Source organism: Brachycentrus maculatus, unplaced genomic scaffold (genome assembly GCF_059751285.1).
Source record: "Brachycentrus maculatus isolate JH-2025_06_01 unplaced genomic scaffold, ASM5975128v1 h1tg000315l, whole genome shotgun sequence".
NCBI classification, from domain to species: Eukaryota; Metazoa; Arthropoda; class Insecta; order Trichoptera; family Brachycentridae; genus Brachycentrus; species Brachycentrus maculatus.
Window position 1 is genome coordinate 3,420,222 of NW_028281064.1, and position 27,415 is coordinate 3,447,636.

A 27,415-nucleotide genomic window follows, 5' to 3' on the forward strand; every position below is an offset into this window, starting at 1 on the left:
TTGAAATTTCATCAATTAGATGCGATGCCTTGTTTACCATTGGAAACTGATAAGGCTCAGTAATAGTATTTTTGTGGATTTTTCATTCTAATATTTTTTTGATAACACTCTAGATTAGTATTTGAAGCGCAGGACTGGTCATCTTGCCTTCATATAATTAACGATCAAGACAATACTGCTTCAATGCAGTGTCCTATGCACCATTGGGTTTGGGTAAGAAAAGGAGAATTAGAAATTTGTTATCAATAGCTACGTTGTCAAAAAATTTATTCAAGACTTAAAAAATATTGATTTGATTAGTAGACATTACATTTTTATTAAGCGCTGAGTAATTTTTATATGAAATTTATAAGCTCTCCCCATATCAATTTATAAGCTGCAAAGCCGTAATTTCTTTATGTATGTTGATAAGAATTTGATCGATGAGCTATAATATAAAAAATTAATATTGTTTACTCTGATGAAGTTCTTCCCTCATGAAAAACATATAAAAAATAACATTAAAAAATCTTTATTTTACACCACCTTCCTCCATCATACAATATATATTATTTTTTCTTGTTTTTCCGGCGTCAATCCACATCCAAGTGGTACATAAGCCACTATGATCTATCTGCTATCTGCCCTCTAATTACAAACTTTTGAGCACCATCACTAGCCTGTTTTGATTGGTTAGAAAATATTATTTTTTACCAATAAGCTCGCAAATGTACATATCGTGGGTATATTGCCAAAAAATGTTAACTCGAAAATATGCAATTTTGCCTAATGATGCAGTATTATAAAGTTTTTAACGTTCTATAAACTGGTAAAATATACCGAGTATTTTGCAATGTCATATTTATGTGGTTTTAAAATTAAATTCAACTTTAAGTTTAATAGCGGGTATTTTATTCAGGCTATAAGCTTTAAATAACAGGGATTGTTCAAAAAGGGTTTTTAGAGTTGACGTTTTTGCCAGTATACCCACGATATGTTCTTTACAAAAAAATTATAATACTAATAAAAAATACTAATTTACATGACATTCATTTGTGGAGTGTTTCCAATCAATTTTACACTTCGCTCACTCCTTTCAAGAACGTCATAAATCAAAAAACTTGATTTTTCAGGAGAACGTTTTTAAAGTTTAAAAATATAACACAATGTATTAAAAATAAATATCAAGCCACTTATTGAACTTTTTTCTGAGCAACAGATATTTTTAGGTAAAACCCGAAGGTTTTTTCTCCATTTGAAAAATATTTAGTTAAAGTTTAAACAATATTAAACAATACCTTTTCTTCAAGATGAAAAAGCAACATTTTCTGCACTGTAGCGGGTAAATATTAAGTTAAAAATATGCCTCTTTTTCTAGGGTATAGTACATTTTCTAGGCATTCTGAAAACATGCATAACTCAAAATTGACGATTTTTGATTCATGACGTTCTTGAAAGGAGTGAGCGGCTTGTACTACTTATTTTTTATATCGTATAATGTGTTTGATTTACTTGAGCTTGTAGTAAGTAATGAATACACAGGATAAAGGTTTAAATGGAATATTGTGAAGGCATAAAGACGGCCGTACAATTTACAATTTGTGCTCATTAAACGTCTCTTATGAGCATCAATGAGGTTCAGTGTCATTCTTTTGTCAATGAATTGATAATGTACTGATCACCTCCAAAATGGTTAGCGTAGGCCCATTTTTTCTTTGTGGACTAATTTTATTTCATGGGCCATAGTGTTACCAATTTTAAAAAGTTTCATCTTATTACATGCTGAAACTCCGCCTCCGCCTCCGTAGTGTAATGGTCAGCACGCTCGGCTACCGTTCTGGAGGTCCCGGGTTCGATTCCCAGAGGGAGTCAAATAAATTTAAGTGATTTTTTCACTCTAATATTTATTTAATATTACTCTGGACTGGCACCTGAAGCGGAGGGCTGATCACCTTTCCTTCATGTGTTAATGATCAAGATAACACTCCGTTTATATGATGCAGTGCCCTATGCACCATTGGGGTGTGGATAAGGTTTTGAATGAAAAAAATGAAATGACATGCTGAAACTCTTCGTTTTTTGAGGTTTAATTTAAAACGAGAAATACTTTACTTTAAAAATATAACGCATAATATTTTTTAAATAGTAGGTACACATACTCTTTTTTTTTAATATTCATTTCTCGCTGGCACTAAGTGCCTTAAACAAAATTATGTTTTAGTGTTTCTGAAATCTAGCTACGGCTTATGCAACACCGCTTATCATGGCCTTATTTAGGCTTCAACATCATGAGTTTTAATTTAAAGTCTATTCCTATTTGTGAGTGGATTTACTCTTTACGATTTACGCTTACAATTACTATGATTTCACGGAATTCATGAGTGAAAATTTAATTTAAGTGAAAACAAATAAAAATCAATATTGCGACAGTTTTTCGGCCTAGTTTTTTCCATTTTCAAACGAATGTGTTTTTTTGTTGCTCGATAACAACTATATAATTCATTTAATTATGTTCAAGCATTTTTATGTCCTATTTTTACCTGTTGGAAGGTTATATATATATATATATATATATATATATATATATATATATATATATATATATATATATATATATATATATATATACACACATAATAAGCGTGTGTGTATGTGTGTGTGTATGTGTGTGTGTGTGTGTGTGTGTGTGTGTGTGTGTGTGTGTGTGTGTGTGTGTGCGTGATAATATCGCTCACTCCTTTCAAGAACGTCATTAATCAAAAATCGACAATTTTCAGTTGCGCATGTTTTCGGAATGCCCAGAAAATATACTATATCCCAGCAAAAGCGGCATATTTTTAACTTAATATTAACCCGCTACAGGGCAAAAAGTGTTGTTTTTGCATTTTGAAGAAAAGGTATTCCTTAATTATTTTTTTAAATGTCCTAATTATTTTTCAAAAGGAGAAAAAACATCCAGGTTTTACCTAAAAAGATCTGTTGCACAGTAAAAAGTTTACTAAGTGGCTTGATATTTATTTTTAATACATTGTATTATATTTATAAACTTTAAAAACGTTCTCCTGAAAAATCAAGTTTTTTGATTTATGACGTTCTTGAAAGAAGTGAGCGATATGTGTTATTTTGAAGTGATAAAAAACACAATTGTATTGTTGTTTTTATATGAATGTCACCCGTTATAACCATAAAACATTCGTGACTGGTGAATTTCCCTAGCGTAACTTATTACTGATGTTTTTATTGTGTTTTGTATTTATATCCTCATTACATACATATTACGGAAATTATTCAATCTATGGTTGTCTGTCAAATAGTTGAAAAATCGTGACTATAAAAAATAAAATACGGAAGTGAATCATTTTTATACGGAAAAGAAAATGGATGACGAGTGTGGTTCAAACAGAATAGCAGCATTGACTTGAGTACTCAGGGATACATACTCGTACTTGTACTAGCTTGTGCAACTTTGTTAGAATCCAATGATGAAATCACCAACCAACTAATCTTCTTCATCTTACTTTCATCTGCTCCCAATAGTGCATAGGGCACGCAGGAGATTCAAGATTATGAATAAACGAACATTTACATAATTATTAAGATATTATATAGATAAAAAACACTCGTATTAGAATGTAACATTGTGTCACAATCGCGAAGCAATCGGTGAATAACTCTAGAAGATTTCAGATTTTGAATAAACGAGCATTTACATTTTTATTCGATTGAGTAGAAATATAAAGAATAACACTTAGATTCCTATTGAAAACTTGGTGGTTTAAACTGTCCAGTAAATGCCCCGTAAATGTCCAGACTTATTCTTCTCCATATTCTTCTTCATCTTTGTTGAGATGTAAAAAAATAAAATAAAAATGACACCTAATTAGAAATAATCCAGATTTGTGAACAATTATTTAGATAAACTAAAAATGTTGTAAGTAAAGGATTACATTTCGCTAACTCTTTTCAACAATATCAAAAATCGTCAATTTTCAGTTGGGCATGTTTTCGCAATGCCCATAAAATGTACTTTATCCCAGCAAAAGCGGCATATTTTTAACATAATATTTACCCGCTACAGGACAGAAAGTGTTGTTTTTAAATTTTGAAGAAAAGGTATTATTTAATTTTTTTTTTAAATATTCTAAATATTTTTCAAATGGAGAAAAAACATTCCGGTTTTACCTAAAAAGATCTGTTGCACAGTAAAAAGTTCAATAAGTGGCTTGATATTTATTTTTGATGCATTTTATTATATTTTTAAACTTTAAAATCGATCTCCTGAAAAACAAAGTTTTTTTTAATATTTTTTTATTTGTTCGGGAATTGTACAGCTTTACATTAAAAAAAATGTAATATAAAAATAGTTATATTAACAATTTTAATTGTTACATTACATTAATAAAAATAAAGCCAATTAAACGATTCCACATTTATGTTACAGTATAATAACTATTAAAACATTACGAGATAAAAAAAGGGTGGGAGTGTGTGTGTGAGGAAGGGAGTAAAAGGGTAAGGGTAAGGGTATGGTATAAAAAATAGAATTTGCAGGAGGAAAAGGAAAGGAGAGGAATTAATGACAGTGGTTAAAAATTAAAGATATATGACGTTGTTGAAAGGAGTGAGCGATTTAGATTCCTTTTGCAAAATTGTCATTTTATACTGACTGTCGCACAGTGGGGTATATTGGCGATCTGGGCGGCCAATATTATTTTTCGTTCTAAATCGATTCCAAATATGCCTTTTGACTAATTCATTGTATTATATGGAGATATTTTTTACTTATCAGTAAAAAAAATTTTTTTTTTTTTTTTAATAAATGCAAATCGTAGTAAATAATTTAAAAAATATTAGTCCGAGAAAGATGGCCATGGTTCCTCGTCCGGACACAGTTCTTCTTCTGCTTTTAATATAAGCGATTTCTTCATTTGTTATTTTTTTTGTTTCCTTTATAAATCGTATTCTTATTGGACGACAATAACGTGGTGAAGAAGGAATTGGGTTTTGCCAAATAACCTTATTATTCAAGGAACAAATAAGTTGTAGGGGCACAAACGAACTCTGAAATATGTTTGCATCGGAGTCTGCATCATTTAAAAACGTTTGTTTATATTGAGCTTGTTGTGCTCCATCACAACCCCACTTGCACATTTAAACTAATGTTTCTCTTTCTTTTTTATTTAAATTTTGTAAATATTCTTCTTAATGTGTCAATAGTCGCGTGGTAGTGTGATCCATTAAACTCTGTAGGTTTACTTCGGCACAAGTTTCAGTTACTCTGTAAGCTTTCTTAGCAGAGTAACACTCGAGTTTTGCTTTTTGTAAGATACTGTAACACTGGTATAGTTTTTTTATGAGAACTCCTTACTATTTCATATTGCCTTCTCGAAAGATCGGCTTCAACAAAAATAGATAAAGCCTGTGATGGAGTCAATTGCGTTATCCGGGTATTTTTTTGCTGGCAACGAGAATACGCTTTCTTATATTTGGTAGCACGCTTAGGTGTACAAATAATTTCTTTCAACACCAAAGAAGCATCTCTCATCCCGCTTTCTCCTAACTTTGACCGAGTAGCATGGGTGAGCACATCTAATTCAATATGTTTGCGCAAATCTTCAGTATTCCTTCTTTTGCTTCTCTGACTTGATTCACCAAACGACTTTGATGGTCGTCCTGATCGATTCATTACCCAAGGAATTGTAAAAGTTCCGTCAAGCCAATTTTCATTTTTTATCAAGAAAGTTTCCTCCTTTCTGAGTGCATTAGTATATCTTCGTTTCATTTCAGACTTGAAATGCGAAAAATCATTTTTAATTTTCATTGCACACTCGTCAGAAAAATTATCTAATTGTAAAAGGTACTTTTGCAAGCATTCTAATTTTTCATTAATTTTATTAGCATTTTGTTGCTGCATGATAATAAATAACTGTTTTCTAGTCATTCTTCTAACATCTACTGGTCCTAAAATAAAAATGTAACAATTTAAAGATAAAAAACTGTACGTAGTTCAGTTTTCATTATTGTGCTGACTCATCTTAAAAGAGCGATTTCTTGCAAAAGAGCAAAATTCTGCAAAAAAAATTTCAATTTATATAAAGAAAGAGGGCTAAGCTATTTGATACAATCAAAATTATAGCCGGATAACACTCGGAAGCACAACTAAATATCCTTTATTTAAAAAAAAATGAAGGAAAAATCCATTTAAAGGCACTTATTTAAATTAGTTTTTTTTAGTAAATATGTTAGCTATTGCAACTTAAATCTATGTAAAATACACTATCTTACCTGCTTGATCACAATCCATTATTAAATTGTATACGTGTAATACAAAAAAATAATAATTATCACTGAAATGTTTGCGTACTAAACGAACAGCGAAAGAGAAACACGTGCACTCACAATAACAACAACTTTGCGACTGACCATTAGACACGTGAGATGTGCGTGGGGGGGATACAATTATAGCATGTCATCAACAAAATACTCTATTTCATGTTGATATATTTTTCATACACCTGCGACAATGTTTTTAAAAGTGACTTTTGGCCGCCCAGATCGCTAATATACCCCACTGTGTGTCGGTCTGAATTGGGAATTAAAATATGGTCATGGGCGGTTATAAGTGCTGGGTTATTATCATGAATTCCCACTGGTTTTACTAATACGTTGTATAATGTAACATTGTGACGTGTGCACTTGAGTCGTTTTCCATTTCCTTCTAGAATGATTTATTTATAGTTGGTGAATTCGCGTGGACAGATCGACATCAATACACATCAAGCTATTTTACATACTGAGCGAATTCATTTAATGACTTATATACGTAACTCTCTAGAAAATTCGCTTTGTTTAATTATTTCTTTATTTTAAACCTTTAGGTTTACCCCAGTGAGAATTTTAATAGTTTTAGTGTAAAGATATGGTTGATTATTTTATTGTAATAACAGCTGGACAGTGTCTGGATTCAGTTCCTTTTTCTTTTAGACGTATCACTCATATAGTATACGAACATGTTTGCTAACTTTTTTAATTTTCATCTTTTTTATTATTTGATTTCTGTTAAATTCAAGTATTTGTAATTTTTATTAACACTTTTAATCTGATTTAACTTCTTAAAATATCTATTATATTCTTGCCAGTGTCCTTTACTATGACCTAAAATATAATGTATACCCACACACAGGCCACTCCTTTGTGGGGTCTTTTTTGTATTTATATGTATACTTTTTTGTACTTGTATTTATATTATGTTGTGAAATGCAAAAGTATTTAAAATAAGAAAAAAAAATACTCCTATACACCGAATGGAAACCTCGGCAATGATTTCGCGGACCTTATCGATATCTGGAATATGGCACTTCCTAACCATAAAGCAATAATAATTATAATATTTCAGGGTAATGCATAATTCCTTGCTTTTTTATATGTTCATCCATGATAAGTACTTTTTGAACCAATAATATACTTAAAAGGAAAACATATTATTTTATCATTAAGTATACAACATGTTGTATATTATGTACAAATTGGCTACGGTCGTTAAAAAGGTATTTCTTTTCAATTCAATTCAATTCAATTCAATTTATTCAATAATTAATATATACATTACAAACAAACATTTAAGGCGTGTACATTATAAAAACAGATTAAAAATTACGCAAGAAGACTCTTGATAAATGTGTAGAAGAATCTCGCTTCGGAAAACTCCTTCGGACACATGGAACAGATCAATATCCAATGTGATATTGTTCAACATAGCGGTAGCTCTTCCTACAGGCATAACCATCGGCAGGTTGGTCCTGTGTATAGGAATGTGAAACAATCTATGCCGACGCTGTCTTAGGTAACTATCGGGAACGTACAGACCAATGCTCTGGATAATTTCAGGATTATCGATCATACCGCGCAACAATGGATAAACATGCGTAATCAAATACACATTCCTTCTAGTCTCTAAACTATTGTAGCCAAGCATACCCTGGAGAAACTGGGTCGGGTAGAGCCAAGGATAATAGCCGTTTGGTTAGTACAAGGACAGAAGATAAAAGTGATGAGGTATGCAGGTGGTATAGTACTGATTGCAGGTACTGAAAATTAACCAAATAAAGCGTTAAGTAGAATGAAATATAAACTAATTGAAAACAAAATATAATATGACAATAAACATTGAAAAAAATACTGTATGGTCTTAGGAACAGAGGAATTAAAGAAAAACATTTTTAAAAAAAAATTATTGGCAAAACACCCAATTTTGGGTGATACCTGCCATACTAGTGATTTTACATACTTAAACAATATTTTTTTTTATTGATTTTTTTTGGGGTCACACGCTTTTGCCATACTTTTTTAAATGTTTAATGATCGCACCGTTAACATTTTTTGAGTTGATTGACAATAGGTGTTGGACATTCAGCGGGAAGGACAAACCCTCCGACCGAATGTCCTGAATGAACTCGAGGTTAGGGAGTAAGGGGCAGTTGAAAAATATGTGGTCAGCAGTCTCATCCTCCTGTCCACACGCGCACAACGATAAAGACAAACATTATACATACTAAAAAGTGCATAGACATCTCAAGTTCACACAACTATTAAAAGACCCGAAAACTATTCAAAACAGGCCACAAGACCTACAACAAGGTGAAGAAGAAGAAGACAACTTTTTTGTATACTTATTACTTATTTATTGTTTCGGCATTAACTTTGTGGTAAGACATGTTACAATGATTAAAGAAAACACTTGTTTTTTACCACTTGAGTTTTATTATAGACTACATGTTTCAGAAGTTAAACTTCCATCATTCAGGTCTGTATAATAACTAAAATATTATACAGATCTGAATGATGGAAGTTTAACTTCTGAAACATGTAGTCTATAATAAAACTCAAGTGGTAAAAAACAAGTGTTTTCTTTAATCATTGTTACTTATTACTTACTTACTTATAACCCTTATCCGCACCCAATGGTGCATAGGGCACTGCATCAAATTGACGCAGTGTTATCTTGATCATTACTTACATGAAGGCAAGGTGATCACTAGTGCGCTTCAGGAACCAGTCCAGGGTAATATTAAATAAATATTGCAGTGCAAAATCACTAATATTTATTTTCACCCCTCTGGGAATCGAACCCGGGACCTCCAGCACAGTAGCTAAACACGCTGACCATTACACCACAGAGGCGGACAAATACATTTTTGTATACATTTATTTAAATTACAATTTTACATATATAGAACATTTTTTTGCAGAGACCCACCAAGCCACCTTGTGTGTCTTGTCGGCGGAGTTCTTATATATTCATTATATTCCAATACTGTACATAATGTATTGATCCCATCCTTATCCGCACCTGATGGTGCATAGGGCACTGCATCAAATCGATGCAATGTCAATTTGATTATTTATTTTATGAAGTCAAGGTGATCAGTCCTAAGCTTCAAGTACAATACAATTCCAGGGTCATATTAAATAAATATGTAAAAAAACAGCTATATTTGTTTGGAATCGAACCTAGGATCCCCAACACGAAAGTAAAATTTGCAAACCACTACACTTTGATGGCGGATTCAAATGACTAATCATTAGGTAGAATGTAAATTATGCTTTATTAATGGAATATAATCAAAATAATATTATTTTAAACCGTTTTTAATCTTAAAAAACAAGAGGTAAGTCGGTATATGTAGCACCATGGACAAATTATCACCGCAGAAAGGTAAATTAGATACTCTTCACAATTAAAATTTTTGATAAAAGTTTCATTTTGGAAATGAAACTTACAACTTATATAAATCTTTTTTTTAAACTAAGTTATTTACTATTTTTTGTTGTTGTTATAGCCTAAAAGCGTATAACTTTTAAGTTATTTATTAATATACAGCTACCATTGATTTAGTTAGCATCTGGCGATTTTTTCCATTACCAAATATGGCCGAATACCAGCTGTCGAAATATCGACAAAAGATTAAAAGATTTTAAATATTTTAAATGCAATATATTTGTACTAAAGAGTGGACTGTAAATAAATGCGTGCGTACGTAGAAATTTGCGTTGTATCTGTCTGAGAAAAATTCATATCGATCGGTATTTTGACCGTTTTCGAGTACGTCGTATTGATTCGGAAATGTTATAAGTCACATTTATTCTATAAACGAATTAGTTATTCGTACATATGTTATGTACATGAATTAAATGTGAAACAATGGTCATTCTAAATACATACTCGTACTTATTTTATGTACGTGAATTAAGTATGAAAAGTTGGTCATTTTAACTTAATACATACTTGTACATATCGCTCACTCCTTTCAAGAACGTCTTTAATAAAAAATTGTAAATTTTCAGCTGGGCATGTTTTCGGAATGCTCAGAAAATGTACTATATCCCAGCAGAAGCGGCATATTTTTAACTTAATATTTACCTGCTACATGGCAGAAAGTGTTGTTTTTGCATTTTGAAGAAAAGGTATTGTTTAATATTTTTTTTTAAAATAAACTAAATATTTTTCAAATAGAGAAAAAACCTTCAGGTTTTACCTAAAAAGATCTGTTGTACAGTAAAAACTTTAATAAGTGGCTTGATATTTATTTTTAATACATTTCATTATATTTTTAAACTTAAAAAACGTTCTTCTAAAAAATCAAGTTTTTTGATTTATGACGTTCTTGAAAGGAGTGAGCGATATATTATGTATGTGCATGAACTACATAGGAAAAATTAGTTTAAAATAACCAACTAACTAAATACATACATATGTTATGTACATTTAAGAGAAGATTTTTTTTGGTTATTTATGCTACGGTAACGGTCACTCGAATTGATATCGATAATTAAATATTCCATTATTTTATTTACATAATTCATCTTTTTATGTTTTGTATTCTACGTCTCCAATACTCTGCAGATATCATTTGTTTTACTATCTTTATCTTAATGTAACAAAAATTGATTATTCAATTTATTTTATAGGTAATAAGTCCAACGACACATTTGATTTTAACTTGTTTATCCGTCTTTCACTTTTCGTATTTCGAAAACGTTGCAAGTCAATTTTAAAAAATATTAATTTTATTATAAACTCCACCCTAACATAAAAATATACATTTGATAATGATGGTAAAAACGTACTTTATTTATAACGCTGCATATAAAAGTAATGAATCCACGAATTTACCCAAGCTCGTAACACTTTAAACCAGTAGGATCACTGCTGGCCTTATTTTCCTTTTTAAAATCTAAAATAATTATGTAGATTGCCCAGAGCTGTTATCACTAATTAATTTTAGAGTCCCGGTAGCACAGACCAAAAAAAAACTTTATTCAAAATCCCTAAATGCACAGCAAGTCCTACCGAAATTCATTTTTAAATAGAGCCTGCGATATGTGCAATGAAATGCTTAATCAAATAGACATCGATAATATTTCTTTTCAAACGTTTAAGAGAAATATTGTTGTGTTTATTTGTTACTTTATTAAGAAATGTAAGTTATACTAATGTACACTATATAGTCATACTTATAATACTATATAGTTTTACTTATGCACACGACAGTTTTTTTAGATTATTTTTAGTTGAAAACTTGTCATTGGAATTTAATTTTTTTTACTTGTTTTCCAGTGAATAAATGAATGAAAACAAACAACAAAAAATCTTCGGGAGACACATTATTCATCGCTTGTAAAATTGCAGTTGATACATGTTGAATACATGATTCATCTATCGACAAAAAGAAACTTACTTTTTTATATTGGCATTAACAGCATGAACGGCGCGGCCATCTTACGAGTAACAACGCTCGTAAATCAGAACTCGATGAATGCACAATGCAATCTATTTATGTAGATATGTACATACACAACATCGCTCGTTTTACATCAAACACATGGCAAACACACTTGCTTAAATAGCTACAACACGAAATGGCAATGTAAATGATGAGAATACTCCCCTATAGCTTGTGTCTCTCGCTGTAAAGTTGAAATTCATATTGTACATCGACGCGCACATTATCGGCAGCGCGATGAGCAGGTAAGTCATCCGCTGGTAGGGCCCGAACTGCCCGATCTCGAACAGAATCGTGTCTAGGCTGACGTCCCTTTTCTTCCCGCCCATTTTGAAACGTTTTCGCGCCACGGAGGGAAATGCGCGTCCTCGCGGCTCGGAACGCGGCTGAAACTGAAGGAAATTTCTCGCAAATGGCCACCATTTTGAGCCGCGTGCTGCCGGCGAGATATTTATAAAGTGACATGTGCGTTCAACTCGATAAGGAGGCGCGCGATAACCGCTAAACTTGGCTTGTTTACCCGCTGTCAAACCCGTCATACGTTTTACGACGCGACAAAGTTATTATATATTGCATTTTAAAGCGATTTATTGCACACACTGTTAGGGCCCAGTGATCGATAACCCGCAACTTAATTTTATTTAAACTTAGGTTGCATTTGACGTCGATTTAATATAGATATTTCTTGGTGGAACTGAATTTTCTCTAATAAAATAACAACGATATAGTTTTCTCTGGATTTATTTTATTTTAACTTAAAACCCTTACCATAACTTATACGTAATAATTATTATAATGCACTCCTTAAATTCATGCAATTGAAATTTATTTTGTCTGAAGAATTATAGTAAAGCATGATTTTTCAACCCCTGCCTTGTTATATTTATATCTAACATAGAATTTTGTCTAGCCTTCCACTAGTTTGATGATGTCGGTAACGATGAAACCCGGTCATTGGTCAAATAAAATAAATGTGGTTAAAACACCATACATAGTTGTTATTTCATAATGCATTATTTTATCATATGTATCACCATTTTGTTTCACTCAATTTTGTTCGCAAATGATGCACTTCCGACGAATTAGTGACACACGGTAGATATGTAAATATTTGATGTGATAAGTACCTTCCATTGGGTAAGAATGAAATGCGGTTTTCCAGAAAAATCGACCACATTTCAGAATAAAGGGCATGCAGTTCAATACTGCAGTTGAAATTATACTATTCACTATTTATGAATTCATGGTTTAAAAATTTATGTGAAATTCTCCACCTAGTACTCTAAATCGATATGGGCATTCTGGTATTATCAATTGACACCTTATTCGGATATAAAAAATACTTTATGCTGAAAAAAATAGTATTTATCTGACAACAGTTCTAATGTGTGGTAACTGATGTGTGTTCAAAAATTTGTACACAAATGGAAGAAATATTATATATAATGTCTCTATCATCCCGATTGATCATATTTGTAAGGTGGAATTTCAATAAATGACCGTTCAAATTATCATTTCGGATTTTTTTTTAGTTTTCTACTAAATTATAATGAAGTTTTCATTTTGGAGTTTAAAACCAAAATTGGACCTGCAAATGTGTTCAAATATTTCTACATATATTTTATTTGACCTATATATATATATATATATATATATATATATATATATATATATATATATATATATATATATATATATATATATATATATATATATATATATATATATATATATATATATATATATATATATATATATATATATATATATATATATATATATATATATATATATATATATATATATATATATATATATATATATATATTTATATATATATATATATATATATATATACATATATATATATATATATATATATATATTTATATATATATATATATATATATATATATATATATATATATATATATATATATATATATATATTTATATATATATATATATATATATATATATATATATATATTTATATATATATATATATATATATATATATATATATATATATATTTATATATATATATATATATATATATATATATATATATATATATATATATATATATATATATACATATATATATATATATATATATATATATATATATATATATATATATATATATATATATATATATATATATATGTATATATATATATATATATAAATATATTTATAAATATATATTTATATATATATATATATATATATATATATATATATATATATATATATATATATATATATATATATATATATATATATATATATATATATATATATATATATATATATTTATATATATATATATATATATATATATATATATATATATATATATATATATATATATATATATAAATATATTTATAAATATATAAATATATATATATATATATATATATATATATATATATATATATATATATATATATATATATATATATATATATATATATATATATATATATATATATATATATATATAATATATACATCGGCAGAGAGAATCGAACGCCACACCACTATGTCTTTGCAAACATTCTCCTCCGCATTCGACGATTATTACGACTCCTGACCAGGGCGCTCTCAAGTATTTGACATGCCTGATTGTGCCAAGTTTTCCTTGGTCTTTCTCTGCTTCTTTTTCCAACTACATTCACCTCATATAACAGTATATATATGAATATTCAAGATAATATAGTTTTATTACGTTTTTTCTTAAATTTCCTTTCTTTGCTAGAAACATCTAGAATAACATTTCTAAATCCAATGACAGATTTTCTAGTGTACGTCTAGACTGTGTCTAGTGACTAGACATTGTCCAACACATGTCTATATTAGGATTAAACGTTGCAATTAATTATTAAATTTACAGAGTAGACGAATTGGGTCAAGTTAAATGGCAGCATAAATTTAAAAATAAAGAAAGCTAGCAATGGATCTTTGTCAGACGAGAGGAATATATAATTTAACATACTCAACCTATAAAGGATTGTATTACACTAGTTTTGTGTTTATAACAGCCGATGTAATTAATTTTTTCATTCATCATTTTCTTTTGGAAAATTCGCCTTCGAAAAAACGTTATTTTCGCAAGTTGGCAATGAATGACGTCACAGAAACGATGGAGTTATTAAAATGTTGGTGTTATTGCTAAATTATTGGCGGCTCTATTTATTGATGTATATGAATAGAGCCCGGTCGGATCACCAGGACAACTGACTCCTTAGCGCTTCCCACAAGTAAAAAACAAGGAAAAAAACTCTAAACAAGGTTCCTATATTTATCGTTCATCACAATTGGTCAACAATGAATATGGTAATTTTAATGTTCTACTCGACATTGTTAGCACTGCGATCTCGTACATAGCAAGTCGATATTCATACTGTGGTGTGTCCCAATTTTCCCATTATTTGTTTTGAGCTATGGTCTTTCCCTTTTCCCCTTTTCCTCCCTCCCGCCTCTCTTCCAGGTATTTATATTAAATTACATATCGCTAACTCCTTTCAAGAACGTCAGGTGTGCATGTTTTTGGAATGCCTTAAAAATGTACTACAATATATCCCAGCAAAAGAGGCATATTTTTAACTTAATATTTACCCGCTACAAGGCAGAAGGTATTGTATTTGCATTTTGAAGAAAAGGTATTGTTTAATTATATTTTTAAATATTCTAAATATTTTTCAAATTGAGAAAAAACATTCAGGTTTTACCTAAAAAGATCTGTTGCACACAAAAAAGTTCAATAAATGGCTTGATATTTATTTTTAATACATTGTATTATATTTCAAATCAAGTTTTTTGATTTATGACGTTCTTGAAAGAAGTGAGCGATATGTGAAATTTTGTTAATGGAATGTTACAATTACCTGTTTTTTGTTACTCATTAATGTAAACTCATTAATGTAACTATTCTGTAAATTTTCCAAATAAAATAATATAAATAAAGAATTCAAAGCCGTGTGCAGAATCTTTCAAATATTTGATTCTGTCCCATTTATAAGCTAGTGTTATCTTGTTACCATCGCTGACGAAATAATAATCTTCACTTGCCTTCTACGATCACTGTTTTTTATGCGAAATTTATTATGATTGAACTAATCTCAACACAAAACAGGTTTTCGCATGTACATATGTAGATGTGGCGCCGTTTCTAAGCGAACGAATAATATGTTAAAGAATTTATACATGACTCTTGTGACATTGTAGGGATTGCATTTATGATGACGTTGGAGTGACTTTACGATATCAGTTGACAAATAGGGATTTTGACTATATTTTCAGATGGTTTAGTTCAGTGATCGCCATACGATAGCTTGCCGAGGCTTTTCGGTGGCTCACATAGGATATTACATTTAGTAAATTCTCCTTTCCTTCTCCTTCCTGCAAAATCTATTTTTTTATCCCATACCCTTTTTTATTTCTTAATGTTTTTTACAGTTATTATAAGATAAATGTGGAATTGTTTAGTTGGCTTTATTTTTATTAATGTAACTATTTTTGTGGATGTAATGTAATGTTTATTATTGTTAATGTAACTATTGTTTATTATATATTTTTAAATGTAAATGTATTTTTAAATGTACAATTCCCGAACAAATAAAAATAAAAGTAATAATTATTGAACTCCGAAAAAAAGTGCTAAGTTTCAACGGAATGCTTAAAAGGTTGCCTTTGAGGTTGATCTGATGTTCTAGTTTATTTAAACTAATAAAAAAGTATTATATAAGGCCCGATAATAAGAAAAAAACTATAAAGAGAGAATTTGAATAGGAAGCTCACCGGACAAGTTTAATTTCTGAAAGTAGCTCACATCCTTATAGAGTTTGGAGACCACTGATTTAGTTTCTGTATTAAAATCTCTGGTTGGTTCCAGTTTCCTTCAAAGTAACGAGGAATTAAGCCAGGATCTCGGATCTTCTTGGTCTACAGTTTTATTTTAACCAGATCTGGAATGTGAATAAGGTGGATATTTGGATGCCCCACGAACTATCCCTGGTGATAATGAAGTGCACGTAATCATGTTAAGATTTTTTATCACCATAAAGAAACTACACTTATTAATTCACTTTAGTATATTGCTTTTCTAAATTCAGTACATAGTCACACAAAGTTTAACATTTAGACTTCTTTTCTAAAAAAAAACAATTCCTGATAAATATATATGACCTTAATTAAAAGAATATTACATTTTGACATCACAACAAAGATGAAGAAGGATATGGAAGTCTGGGTATTTACAGGGTAAATACCCAGACTTCGATATTGTTCTTCATCTATATTGAAATGAAAGTTGATAAGAAGACATTTCTTCTTACTTATTGTATAATAAATTGTAATAGTTACTGTGTGCCTCTCCGAAAAACTAAGCTAAAACTAAACTAAGCTTAGAAAGCGACTAAAATATATATATTTTTTATATAATTATCCTTAATTAAGGATATGATATTTAAAAATTCGTTGTTTTTTGTTATTTCCCATGCATACTACCCGTTCATTAAAAAAATATATATCTTCTGTTCAAAAAATAATAATTATAAACAATTTCTAAGGCTATTAAAATATTTATGATTTTTTTGTATTTCTTGATGTTGTTAAGGAATCATAAGGATGTTTGTATTTGTTTTCAATTATATCATAATTTTTTTTGGTGCCCGAAGAATTTTTATATATACCCAAAAATTAATAAATTGAAATATTCAAAATATTTAGTTGCCTTATTTTTGATAGGGCCAGTCAATCTTTTTTTCATAAATGGAGTTACATATATCTATTTAACACATAAACTAATAAAACTATTTTAATTTTGTTTTGTTTTTCCGTGCCATTTATATGTGGCCGAGAGTTTACCAGCACTGACTTTTATACATTTTCGTATCTAAAACATTAAGAGTAAATTTATTATATTCGATAACCTATGTACCGTAATAATATAATACTCGTCAACTCTTTTATTATGTTAATATGTAACACACCAAGTATGCATCCATACGTACATATTGTATTGTATATTAAAATACACTGGTGTGATCAAATTAAAATGTTCACAGCTATTTTTATTTGCCCTTGTATGGATTATTAATATGCATAATAATTGCAGCGTATATCTTATTATAGCAATAATTATTACGGATAACAATTGCAAAAAATGTAAAAATAGCAATTTCCGTACAATGACTGTTTTTACAGTTGTGTTGGAATTTATAAATAGTGGGTAATTTAAAAGTATTAAGAGGGTTTTTATCAATTTTTTTATACTCCTTACCGTTCAATACCTATTTTCTTTTCGAAAACATATGTTTATTTCGAAGAAAACTAATTTTTTTCAATACAAAAACGGTGTTTCGAGCAAAAATTCAACTGCGTTAAATGTTACCTGGGAAAGATAATTATGTTGCAGACTATCGAATATCCCGCCTTAAGGCTCAATATACGATAAATCGGAAATACAAAGAGGAAAAAAAACTCACTCCCTAAATACGGTTTTGTCCGCAGAAATTCACTCATGGACAGATTAAAATTAGGGGAAAATGTTTATATTTGTTAAAAAAAAACGCAATGAGTAATAGAATCGGATTTCGTCATAGTTTCGTCATCGGCAGTCACGTAAAGTAATAAAAAATCGAAGGATACTCCAAAGCATGCGACTATTTTCTCAGGACATCGATTGCATACGAATGCTATCCTTTAAGCAACAAAGAGAGATAACATTAAATAAAAAATACTGTTTATTACTATTTTCAGTAACGTTAATATCCTGATTTTTTTCTTCAATATAGTAAGATGCTTATGTAACAAAGCACATTTGTGCCTTTTCTAACTATTCATTCAAACCCTTATCCACACCCCAATGGTGCATAGGGCACTGCATCATATAAACGCAGTGTTATCTTGATCGTTAACACACGAAGGAAAGGTGATCAGCCCTCCGCTTCAGGTACCAGTCCAGGGTAATAATGAATAGATATTGGAGTGAAAAAATCATTCATATTTATTTGAACCCTCCTGGGAATCGAACCCGGAACCTCCAGTACGGCAACCGAGCGTGCTGACCATTACACTACGGAGGCGGACTTTTCTAACTAACTAACTAGAAAATATGTGCTTTTTCAACATGGTGCATAGATGCTTATTAACTTAGCACTTAGCACGTAGATGCTTTTTTGACGTGGCACAAAGATGATTTTTCAAAATTAATAAAATAAACTTAATTTACAAATATATATTGTTTTTACTTTTAGTCATATAATCTACAATTTATTAAAAAACGTAAATTTTATATCATAACGTACATTTTCATATAATTATTTGTTAAATGTAATTTCCTTATCATGTCACGCATTTAAAAATGTCCTAATATCGTGAAAGAAATTACGAATTTTTGTTATTTATTATTTACATTAGATTGAAGTTAACGGCTCTCGGGGGTTTAGAATAATATATTTTTAGATAATGACATGTATTGTATGAGTTCAAATCCAACATGATAAAAGAAATTATTAAAAAAACTCGACAGTATAAAAGTTTTAATATTTCTGTTCTTAATTTGATGAAAACTCTTCCCGAAAAGGCTATTTTTATTTATTTCTCAACAAAGATGAAGAAGAATGTAAGAGTATGGGTATGTAGGGCTTACGACCTATCATAGGCTGGTTATGTGATCGCTTTATACACGCGTAACATTCACCATTCTACTCATGATTAACAACCACACTACTCATATTCTGGAAGTTGAATTTATCCTTCAATTGACACATTCTTTCACACGCTGATTCTCGGCACCATCTATGGTCGAGTTTAACAAGCTTTTTTTTATTTAGCAGAGACCTTAATGTATATGTAAGAGAGTATTCCTGAATAATTTTACATACATATGCAACTACTACGAAAATCTTTCCTTCATGTGTTAAACCATCGTTGTGCAAAGTGTGTGCCGCGGCACACTGGCGTACCGTGGTGATTAGTTAGTGTGCCGGGGAAAAAGTCTAGTTTTGTGATGATATGAAATTCAGTTATGATATTATATTTCGACAATAAATCAATATTAAATTAACCTTGTTTTTTTATATTATTTTTTAGGTGTAGGTACCTCTGATATTTCTTTATTTACCAGGTGTACCTTGAACAGGAAAAGTTTGCGGAACACTGTTAAACGATCAAGATAACACTGCTTCTGTACAGAGCAGTGCCCTATGCACTATTGGGTGCTGAATTGATTAGAAGAAGAAGAAAAAAAAGAAAGAAGAACTTTTTAAAAATATTGATATTAATTTCAATCGCACGGAATATACGAGTATATAAGAGCGACGGTAATTTCCTTGAAAAATTATAATTTACTGGCGAAGATTGTTTTGATGTGTATTTTTGCATGGACTATTCGTTACAAGGTTCTATTTTAACAGGGTTTGTGAATACGGGTATAAATTCACGAAATACTCGATCATTAATGTCAGTTTCAAGATGTGACCTTGTTAAGATCATGACTTTTAAGGTACAGTGATTAAAAACAAAACAGTTACTTGCCAAAATTAAATACAGACCAGGCATTATATTGTTTTTCAGAGTATACAGTGGAGACTAAAAGTTCATTTGCACATTGTTGACTTTTGTTGGGGCAATCAACGTTTTATTGGAATTTTAAATAAATTGGTAGAGGCCAAAACTCATAAAATATTTTCATGTTCTTAATCGCAGAGATTTTAATTTTAAGTGTCGGGTTGTGGTCTTCGGTTAGTGTCGCAGACTCTTAAGTCAGAGTTTCTCGGTTCGAACCCACTCTGCCACAATTTGATACCTACTTGTAATAATGAGCCGCTTACGCTCACAGAAATAGTATGAAATTGAAATATTTGTGTAAATAATAAAAACACAAATATTTCTCTTAAAAAAATAATAATAATAACCAATTATGACCGACCATAGTTCGGCTGTCCAAACTCAAAACACAGTAAGGGACAATTTTTTTGTAGTATGTTTTTTTTGGCATTTTTGGACTAAGTAGATTCTACTTAGTCCAAAAATGCAAAAAAAAAGTACTACAAAAAAAATGTCCCTTACTGTGTTTTAAAATTGCACAGCCGAGTTAGTTCAAAAATAGCAGTTATTCATTAAAAAAATCACTTAAATCCAAGATGGCAGGCTAACGCATTCTAATATTATGTAATACACAATTTATATAAATAACGTATTTATTTGTTTTCTGATGAACAAATCTAAATATATTTTAATACAACAAAAATCTTTTGATAAAACTATCCAACATTGACACATATCTTTGCTCCGAGCGCGGACCATTGACAAAATACAATAGCTTTGTAATCAGAGAATTAAAACATTCGTCTATTCATAATAAACAGAGCTTTCATTGTTATTCGAAGAAGACATTGTGTACAATAATATAGTAAGCCAGTTTTCTAGATCGATATAAATATATATATATATAAAAAAAACAAATTCTGGCAACATCTCAAATAAATATTTACCTGTTTGAATGGTAGGTAAAGTAAATAATTTAAAGTTCCTGAATTAAAAGCAAAACAAAATAATAACAAGTGCACACCAAACGAAGAAATAACAAAAATTGGTCTAGCCCACTTAGAAAATAAGCTAGCCAATTTGTGCCTTCAACAGAACACTAACGCCATCTATCGGAAATAATGAAAAACTTTCTTATAGCGAGCCATTTGATTTTAACAGATCACGCACATTCAGTTCTACAAAATATTTCCTTGCATTTAGATAGTAAAATGTTATTATCATTGTTTATACCTATTATATTTTAAATGCTATGAAAATATTCAGTCAAGTACTCCTGCGGTAGCTTTATTTTCCCCTATATTATATTTTTGACTGAAAGATTCAATAAGCTTTATTTCGATGACCAAAAAAGGTCGTCGGCTTTAGAAAGTTAGTCTTCAGGTTTTCAGGATCCAAAAAGATAAATGGAATGAGATTTTTCAGGATTTTTCAGGAAATCAGTATTTGCCGTTAACCAATTTTTTTTAGTATGATGTTGACATTTTTTACAGGATTTTAAATTTATTTTTAATATCTTTCATAATTTACCAGTCACCTTTATTGAAACATAAAATCAAATGTATTTCCACACATAGCCCATGCATTTGTGTGTGTTTTTTTTTTAATTATATAAAATTTATTTATTTATTTCAAAATATATTACAAACATAAGTTATTTATAAAATATTCCCAAAGAGTAATTTCCATTTCTTATTTTGACAAGGTTAACAAGACTGAAACACAATAAAAAAGTTACAAAAACATACAAATTAAAAAAAAAAAACTAAAAGCAGCAAAATATAATATATAAATCAATAAACGCGTATAGTAAATAGGCATATAAAAAAAAACAAAAGGTGAGAAGCATGTTCAAAGGGAACAATTGAGAAAATATAACTATTGTATTTTGAATTCGTAACATATCGCTCACTCCTTTTAACAACGTCATCATACTGTATTTCAAAAAACTAGATTTTTCAGGAGATCGTTTTTAAAGTTTAAAAATATAATAATATGTATTAAAAATAAATATCAAACCACTTATTGAACTTTTTACTGTGCAACGGATCTTTTTTGGTTAAACCTGAATGTTTTTTCTCCATTTGAAAAATAATTAGTATTTTTATAAAAATAATGAAACAATACCTTTCTTCAAAATGCAAAAACAACACTTTCTGCCCTGTAGTGGGTAAATATTAAGTTAAAAATATGCCGCTTTTGGTAGGATATAGTACATTTTCTGGGCATTCCAAAAACATGCGCAACTGAAAATTGACGATTTTTGATATTAGACGTTGTTGAAAGGAGTGAGCGATATGTTTATTGCAAAATGCAAAGAAAACTTATATGAAGAAAACTGTCAGTATTAATCCTGTCAACCGTCAAGCACGTGTCTTTGCACGTTGTTATCGATTCCCCCACACGTGGTTTTCTGTAGTAGCAACAGCTGACTTCAAAAGACGTACTGTAATATCTGAATATCTCTGTCTCAACCACTTAGATACATACGTATATGTGAAAAAGACAGCTATATGAGTGATAGTCGTTTACAAATTATTACTGTCTTCTTTATCTGTCAACGTCTTACGCATCTTACGCATCTTCAAAAAAATAATTATCTTAAAAAAAAAATGAGTGAGTTTATTATCTGTTTCATTCAAAATTTAGAATTAGCTTCACATACGGTGTTTGAAAATGATGCGGAATGCATAGAAACACGCGTCACAATAGATTTAAAGAAATCTTCTTCTTCAAACACTTATCAGCACCCGATGGTGCATAGGGCACTGCATCATATAAACGCAGTGTTATCTTAATCGTTAACACATAAAGGAAAGGTGATCAGCCCTCCGCTTCAGGTACCAGTCTATTACTAGTGAAGAAATATTAGTATTTACTAAGTAAAACTTAAATGAATCATTTTGAATTATTGGATCTGAAGTTGTAGCAGACACGCACGTCGAAAACTAGATTTAATTTGAGCTTCTTGCCCTATATTGTGTCAGAATGTAGAATGAAAAAGAAAATGTTAGATAAGGAAAGCGATAATCGTATGATGTCGTACGATTTCAAAAGTAGGTAGAGAGAAGTACTATGCGCCTGCGCACTTCCATTACTTTACAGCATGTTTTATTCACATACACACGTACATTTTTCCAGGGGATCTTAAACATATGAAATAAGATTATTATAAGACTAAAATTTCACATATTTTGTATATTAAAAGCTTGATAACTTTTTTTTCTTTATTTTAAATTCTTTTGCATTACATAACATAAACTCAAATACAAAAAATATTAATAAAATATAAAAATGAATACAAAAAAAGATCCCACAAAGGCATGGCCTGTGTGTGGGTATACAATATAATTTAGTCATATAAAGGTTATAAGGGTATAAAGGTTTTATAAGTAGAACTAGAATAATAATTTTTGGTATGGTAATATAACACTCTAAATATATCCGTCCCCGTGGTGTAATGGTCAGCGTATTTAGTTAGCTACCGTGCTGGAGGTCCCGGGTTCGATTCCCAGGGGGGTGAAAATAAATATTAGTGATTTTACACTGTAATATTTATTTAATATTACCCTGGTCTGGTTCCTGAAGCGCAAGAGTGATCACCTTGCCTTCATGTAAGTAATGATAACACTGCGTCAATTCAATGCAGTACCCTATGCACCATTGGGTGCAGATAAGGGTTATAAGTATAAGTAAATATATTAAAGTGATATTACACAAAAAGAACGATGAATTATATGAGAGAGTTAAAATTTCACATTTTATGAATATTACAACGCCAGTAACTAGCTAAAACTAACTAACCATCACGCCGCTTTCCCGCAGGGGTAAGAAGAGAGAATAGAACGTTACATCTGTCTTTGCGAAAAATCTTCGCCTCTTCCACATTCATGCATCTCCTCATACATACCCACCGATTATTTTGACTCAATTCATGAACTCCGTTTTTGTATTAAGTAAAAAAAAATTCTTCGAAATAAATGTATTGTTTAAAAAGAAAGGAGCAATTGAAAGGTATGGAGTAAAAAATATGTAAAATTATTTTTTCAGTATGTAATCTAAAAAAAAAACAAATTTTAATAGGTATTTATTCTTTCAAAAAGGACATAGTCCAGACGTGCGGCTCCTTGCGCAGCCGGTCGCTTACTATATAGGATGTACTCGCAAACAATCAGAAACTCCCCTTTAAGTTGTTTCAGTTTCTCTATGCTACGTTTTGTATATATACTGCACACAATATATTGCATGAATAATCAAAGTAAATTGAGAACCCGATTGAAGCAAATTGAGTACCCGATTGAAGCAAATTGTAATGCACAGTAATACGTTAATAAGTAAAAAGGTAAGTAAATAGTTAAGGGACACATGAAAAAAAATAATATTAAACATTATTTTGAATAATGTTTAACAAGTATAAATTACAGACCCACGATTTATTACCCCTGGCACTGGCTTATGTCAATTTAAAATAAATATGTTTCAAAATAAACATGTAAAAGTTTATTTTAATACATGACGATTACTAAATGTATCGAAACATGCGTTATTTTCTAAAAAAAAAAAGATGTAAAGAATATCAGAGAACAATTATATTTCATAAAATTCATGCAATATTTATAAGCTGTTATGCAAATTGCCTGCAAAAAATTGCAGGCGCTTATGAAGAGTTATAATTGTGTATTATTCTGGTAATAATTGTGTATTTGATATCGAATTCTGATACATTTAATGGTTAAACATTTCTGTCATTCGTAATGTTTTTTTAAATAAAATAAATGCTCCTTAAACACGAGACTATCTAATAAAGGTATTCAGCTTGTTTTCTTTTTAAATATTTGTTTTAATAAATACTATTGTGTGAACATTTAATAGTATCTACGATAGAGACGATTTCTCTTTCTCCACACAAATTATCATGCAATATAACTGGATACAATGTAGCACATGCTATATTTACAAACATCTCAGCATAATACTGCAGTCAAACACGTGTTCAATCAACTGGCACGGAATCAAAAACTCACGAGGTAAAAGCATCAAAAACTTGAATGAATATATATACAAAATTACCTGTAACTCAAGTCAGCGGCTGTGAAAATGTAATTTCCATTATTTAAGGCTGCAAACGTTATAGGAATCACCAACATGAGATAATTAAACAACTGATATTTTCCAAACTGCCCTATTTCTATCAAAATACTGTCCAGATTAGCAACGGGTACATTAGTTGCTTTCGTCATTTTATTTAATAGATTATTGAATATCTTAGATGTAAATGATTTTCCACATTATTCAGGCGGGAAATGCTTTTTTAACGTGCGTAATGCGTACGCTTTGCCGGAGTTCTTGGCCAGACTGAACCGTAAACTGTATACACGAGTGCGTTAGGGCACGCGGCCAATTTCCCCCTTTTTCGAACACTGCGCAACCTTTGGAGCACGTTTGTGTGATAAGATGGTTCTCTTCTCTCCCTTTCGCGTGTACTAGGGTTACTATGACAGCAGGGCTGCTAACTGGACAAAGAAGTAAAACCGGACAGGCATGAGTTTACATGAGAGAAATAAATAAGCTCTGTAACAGCTGTATGTACTTGCGGAATAAAAGTATGCCACGAGATGTTAGTTGTGGCGTGGCACATTTCATTATTACTTATATTTTATATAATAATATTTTTTAGGTATTTTGACATCTCAACGTAGATGAAGAGTAAGTCTAGGTATCGACTCTGGTATATTTTAGCAAATACCCGGTCGTCGATATAACGACGATGATGATAGCGTATTTTGGGAGTCAGCTGGGATGTTGTGTTTCTAAATTTTCGATTCGTCAACTATATTCAGAATTAAACAAATTAAACTAAATTTTAATGGAAAATAGAAATACATTACTTGGAAAAACCTATTGTTTTCGCCCTTACAATGCGCAACCTTTGGAGCACGTTTGTGTGATAAGATGGTTCTCTTCTCTCCCTTTCGCGTGTACTAGGGTTACTATGACAGCAGGGCTGCTAACTGGACAAAGAAGTAAAACCGGACAGGCATGAGTTTACATGAGAGAAATAAATAAGCTCTGTAACAGCTGTATGTACTTGCGGAATAAAAGTATGCCACGAGATGTTAGTTGTGGCGTGGCACATTTCATTATTACTTATATTTTATATAATAATATTTTTTAGGTATTTTGACATCTCAACGTAGATGAAGAGTAAGTCTAGGTATCGACTCTGGTATATTTTAGCAAATACCCGGTCGTCGATATAACGACGATGATGATAGCGTATTTTGGGAGTCAGCTGGGATGTTGTGTTTCTAAATTTTCGATTCGTCAACTATATTCAGAATTAAACAAATTAAACTAAATTTTAATGGAAAATAGAAATACATTACTTGGAAAAACCTATTGTTTTCGCCCTTACAATGTCTTATAAAAGGACCATTTTTGCAAAAAAAGTATTCGGAAATTTTACCATACAAATCTCAGCACTAAAACGGTAAAAATAAGTACAATATACCTTTCCGATTAATCACAATTTTTTTTTCCTTAATCACAAAAAAATTATCGCGTCCCAATTTTCAACTCATTTTTCTAAATCGATCGCAAAATAAGACAATGTCTCATTTTTTTATTTGTGGTAGCCCTAGCTTTCATATTTTGTTCAAGATTCCATACGTGCATTCTAAATGGGACACGTAGTTATATTATAGTTTAGTAAAAACAGAAAACATACGATGCTTTTTATAGACATCATTGAAATATTATGTCACACGATATTTAATACAGGATGTTCACTATGTTTGAACGTAATCGATTTTTAAATGCTAAAATCATCTTTATAAATAAAAATGTAAATAATCGTTTATTCAAAATCTTAAATCTACTTAAAGTTATTCACCGATTGTTTTATACGAAACGTGTTTTACATACACCTGTGAACAGTGTTTTTAAATAGTTTTCTGACAATGACAGCGTTATTTGTTGAACGTGAAAATAAGAGGCAAAATACAGCGTGCTTCTTGACACTGCTGGGATTCGACATTTTTAATGTATTTGTTGTTTCGTAGATTTTCAATGTTTTCATTGCTTCAAAACC

At 30.2% G+C, this 27,415-nt stretch overlaps 1 protein-coding gene across 4 annotated transcripts in view; it reads right to left on the minus strand.

Annotated features, from left to right (window-relative positions):
* LOC148304506 (organic cation transporter protein-like) overlaps positions 1–25,708 on the minus strand; it is a 44,225-nt gene extending 18,517 nt beyond the window's left edge. Inside the window, exon 1 of one of the 4 annotated variants that reach the window (XM_088268199.1) lies at positions 25,396–25,708. In XM_088268199.1, the coding sequence (XP_088124325.1) occupies positions 25,396–25,565 (170 nt within the window). In that variant the 5' untranslated portion in view covers positions 25,566–25,708. Of the gene's footprint in view, positions 1–11,717; positions 12,181–25,395 lie in introns of those variants that run through there. The other 3 variants (XM_088268202.1, XM_088268203.1, XM_088268200.1) reach the window with 3 other exon arrangements.
* Between the last annotated feature and the right edge of the window lie 1,707 nt (positions 25,709–27,415).